The sequence below is a fragment of the Amia ocellicauda genome, chromosome 2 (genome assembly GCF_036373705.1).
Source record: "Amia ocellicauda isolate fAmiCal2 chromosome 2, fAmiCal2.hap1, whole genome shotgun sequence".
Classification (NCBI taxonomy): Eukaryota; Metazoa; Chordata; class Actinopteri; order Amiiformes; family Amiidae; genus Amia; species Amia ocellicauda.
Window position 1 is genome coordinate 39893606 of NC_089851.1, and position 3116 is coordinate 39896721.

The window sequence follows — 3116 nt, forward strand, 5'->3', positions numbered from 1 at the left end:
AATGAACTTTCCAGCATGATAATAATCCAAAACATGCATTCAAATCTACAAAGAAATGGTTAAGTAAAAATATAAGTAAGGATGCATAAAATATTAATTCGCTTGGATTAAAATAATTGCAATCTTTCTTGAAAAGCATGCCTTTATTTCTAAAACATACGGAGTTCAGTGTTTAACACATTTTATTCCAGTACAAACGATTGCAGCCTTGCATTTCTTCTGTTAAATCAACTTTGCCACAATTTATCAAAGTGATTTCAATAGACAGGCATTGTATTCAGCAGAAATATTTACCAATATTTTACATGTTATCAATTTTCAGTCATCACTATTTAATAAATGGTGTAATCTGAGTGTAAAATATAGATTGTGTTTTTCTTTCAATCTTTTCACTTTCTTTCTTTATACTGTGTAATATGTTTATACACTGTTCACAGGCGTATGTCAATCAATTCATTTCTTGCTAACAATTCTGAATCCACTAATGACAGTGACGTCTAATGGTAATTGTGGTCTCTGAATGAAAAGCCGTTAAACGTGGTCCTCTGAGATTGGTTAGTTTGTCATAATAACTTCCTCTGAATGTGTAATGAAAATATCTGAGCTGAAAAATAAATACATAAACCAAGCACACACTTCATCTTAATTTGAGAAGGAACCATGTGTTTAGTTCCAGGCAACGCTTTTCTTTTTTTCTTTTTCATAGGTAAGTGAAGGTCTGTCTGTTCTAAATATTAGAGATCAAAGATATCTCACAATTTAACAATATTTGTCTGTCATTGCAGTGGCAACAATGACATTGGAACAGAAATCATCCCTGACAAGAAAGAAGGATAGAACTGCACTGATCACCTGTACTGCCTCTAATGTACCATCTAGCAGTGCTTATATTCACTGGTACCAAAAGAAGGACGGTGAAGCTTTTAAAAGGATACTTTACTTAAAGCTTGATGGTACAGGAGTAACTCAAGACTCAACCTATGGAAGCAAAGATTTCCAGGCTGAAAAACGTGGATCTGATGTGTATATTCTTAGAATAACATCTGTGAAGGACATCCATTCTGCCACATATTATTGTGCCTACTGGGACAGACACGGTGATACAGATGCTTCAGGAAGTCCTTACAAAAACACACAATTACCTTTATGATCAGATTAAATAACTGTACTAGCCTATTTTCTGTTCAAGTAAATTACGGTATCTGAGTGCTTCATGATTGTTACCACATCCAAGACAAGTGTACCCTCAGGCATGAACAGGTGTTCAACTGAATTGTGGAAAATTCACATGAGAAAATTACAAAGTAAATAACATAAGTTCCATTTATTTAAATTTATCTTGTGTATATATTAATGTATGTTTATATAACGCATTAGTAAGAGTTAAACCACATATTCATTATATTATGTTACTTACATGGAATATTGCTTTAATATAAGTGATTTTTTTCTTGTGATTTTTTCATTGATGGTCACATAGTGCAACATTAGCAATAGCTAAAAGTGTGTAGACATTTCCAGTGAGACAAGAACATTTCCATATTTAAAAAATATCTGGTGTTATTTGAATAACAATATAATAATTAATACATTTTGAAAGCATTACATCCTACAGTAAAATCCAACAATCACAAAATACAACATACAAAGTTATGCAGCATAAATTCTAGTTAGTGTGATCTAGAAAAATGTATAAAATACAGTTCCTTTTTCTCCCTATGTATGCAGTGAGTGTTTATGATTACAATTTATTATTGATTGATTCATACTCATTCAACAACAACCATATAAATAACAAACATAAAATAAGTATTTTTCTTGGTGTATTTATTATAGTAAGTTTAGCAATTGTGAAAATAATAACAAAGATGTTCATGTCTTTCCATTGAAGGTCAACTTTAACATCTCATCCTGTCTCAAAGTGTCCCTGTGAACACAGAGACATATAGTCATCTACAATTGAATATAATTATTGTACCTTTGAAGTATTAAAGTTGCTAATGTAACAAATAATTTACCAATACACCCCTAATAACACAGGACAACATAAAAACCTACTTTAAGGAAGTACATTAGTTGTCCTTTAAAACAATAAACCGCAAAAGAGTATTGCGTGGCCCTCTGAAATTGGTTAATATTTAGTCATTTCCTTTCAGATCTCATTTCAAATATCAAGTTACCTAAGGAAATAAAGATTCTGTACCTACCTGCAGAGACCCCCATCAGCATGTTTCTTGCTTCATGTCTAATCATATTTGCTCTGTTGCTTGGTAAGTGACAATTTAATTTGATTTCATGTTTGAGTGCACAAGCAACTCAACTGAACCTGTTTTTTTGTTGTTACAGTTTCAGAGGCTGAAATCACTTTGGAACAAGAAAGGATGACACTGACGCGATCAAACACCAAAACAGCCCGGATTAAGTGCAAATTATCTGGGACAGACTTTGGCAGTGCTTATATTCACTGGTACCAGCAGAAAGAAGGCCAAGCTTTAAATAGGATTCTTTCCATAGCTGGTGCAACCCCTGTATATGACCAAGACTCCAATAAACCTTTTTTCACTGCAGAAAAGGACACTGATGCTAAAGAGTCCATTCTAATTGTAAGAAATTTGGATACCAGCCATTCTGCAACATACTATTGTGCCTGCTGGGACTCTCACAGTGATACAGAGTATATATGCATTCTACACAAAAACCACAGTCAAAGAAACCGCATTAAAGGTGCTCCAGAAAATATCTTGTGAATATCGTAGTGATGTCTATCACTACATCCCACATAACAACTGTTAGTTTCGCTCTGTAGAATGTTTTATTTCTATTTTGCTTTCCTATTTGTTTAAACAGGAACGAGTTACTAATAATTACTTGCATATGTATGATACAGCTTGGGAGGGCATTGCTCTGAAATTGTTTAAGAAGTAGGAAGACTCTTCAAATTCACTTTCCAATTCAGTTCCAATGTCACTTTCAAATGTATTGTTCAGTCAAACAGTAGAACTGCACAAATACAAAATAAGTACTGTGAACAAATATACACATTTGCATCTCAAAAGTGGCAACCCTGGTGGCAATCAAGATTATTATTATTATTATTATCCAGGGCGACTTACAAC

The 3116-nt window shown here is 33.2% G+C and overlaps 1 protein-coding gene across 1 annotated transcript; it reads left to right on the plus strand.

Moving 5' to 3' along the window:
- The first annotated feature begins 791 nt into the window (after positions 1 to 791).
- On the plus strand, positions 792 to 2747 carry LOC136713057 (uncharacterized). The gene is made up of 2 exons (XM_066689955.1): positions 792 to 1097; positions 2347 to 2747. Exons 1-2 carry the CDS (start codon positions 794 to 796, stop codon positions 2745 to 2747), a joined length of 705 nt encoding a protein of 234 aa, XP_066546052.1. The 5' UTR covers positions 792 to 793.
- The last annotated feature ends 369 nt before the right edge of the window (positions 2748 to 3116 follow it).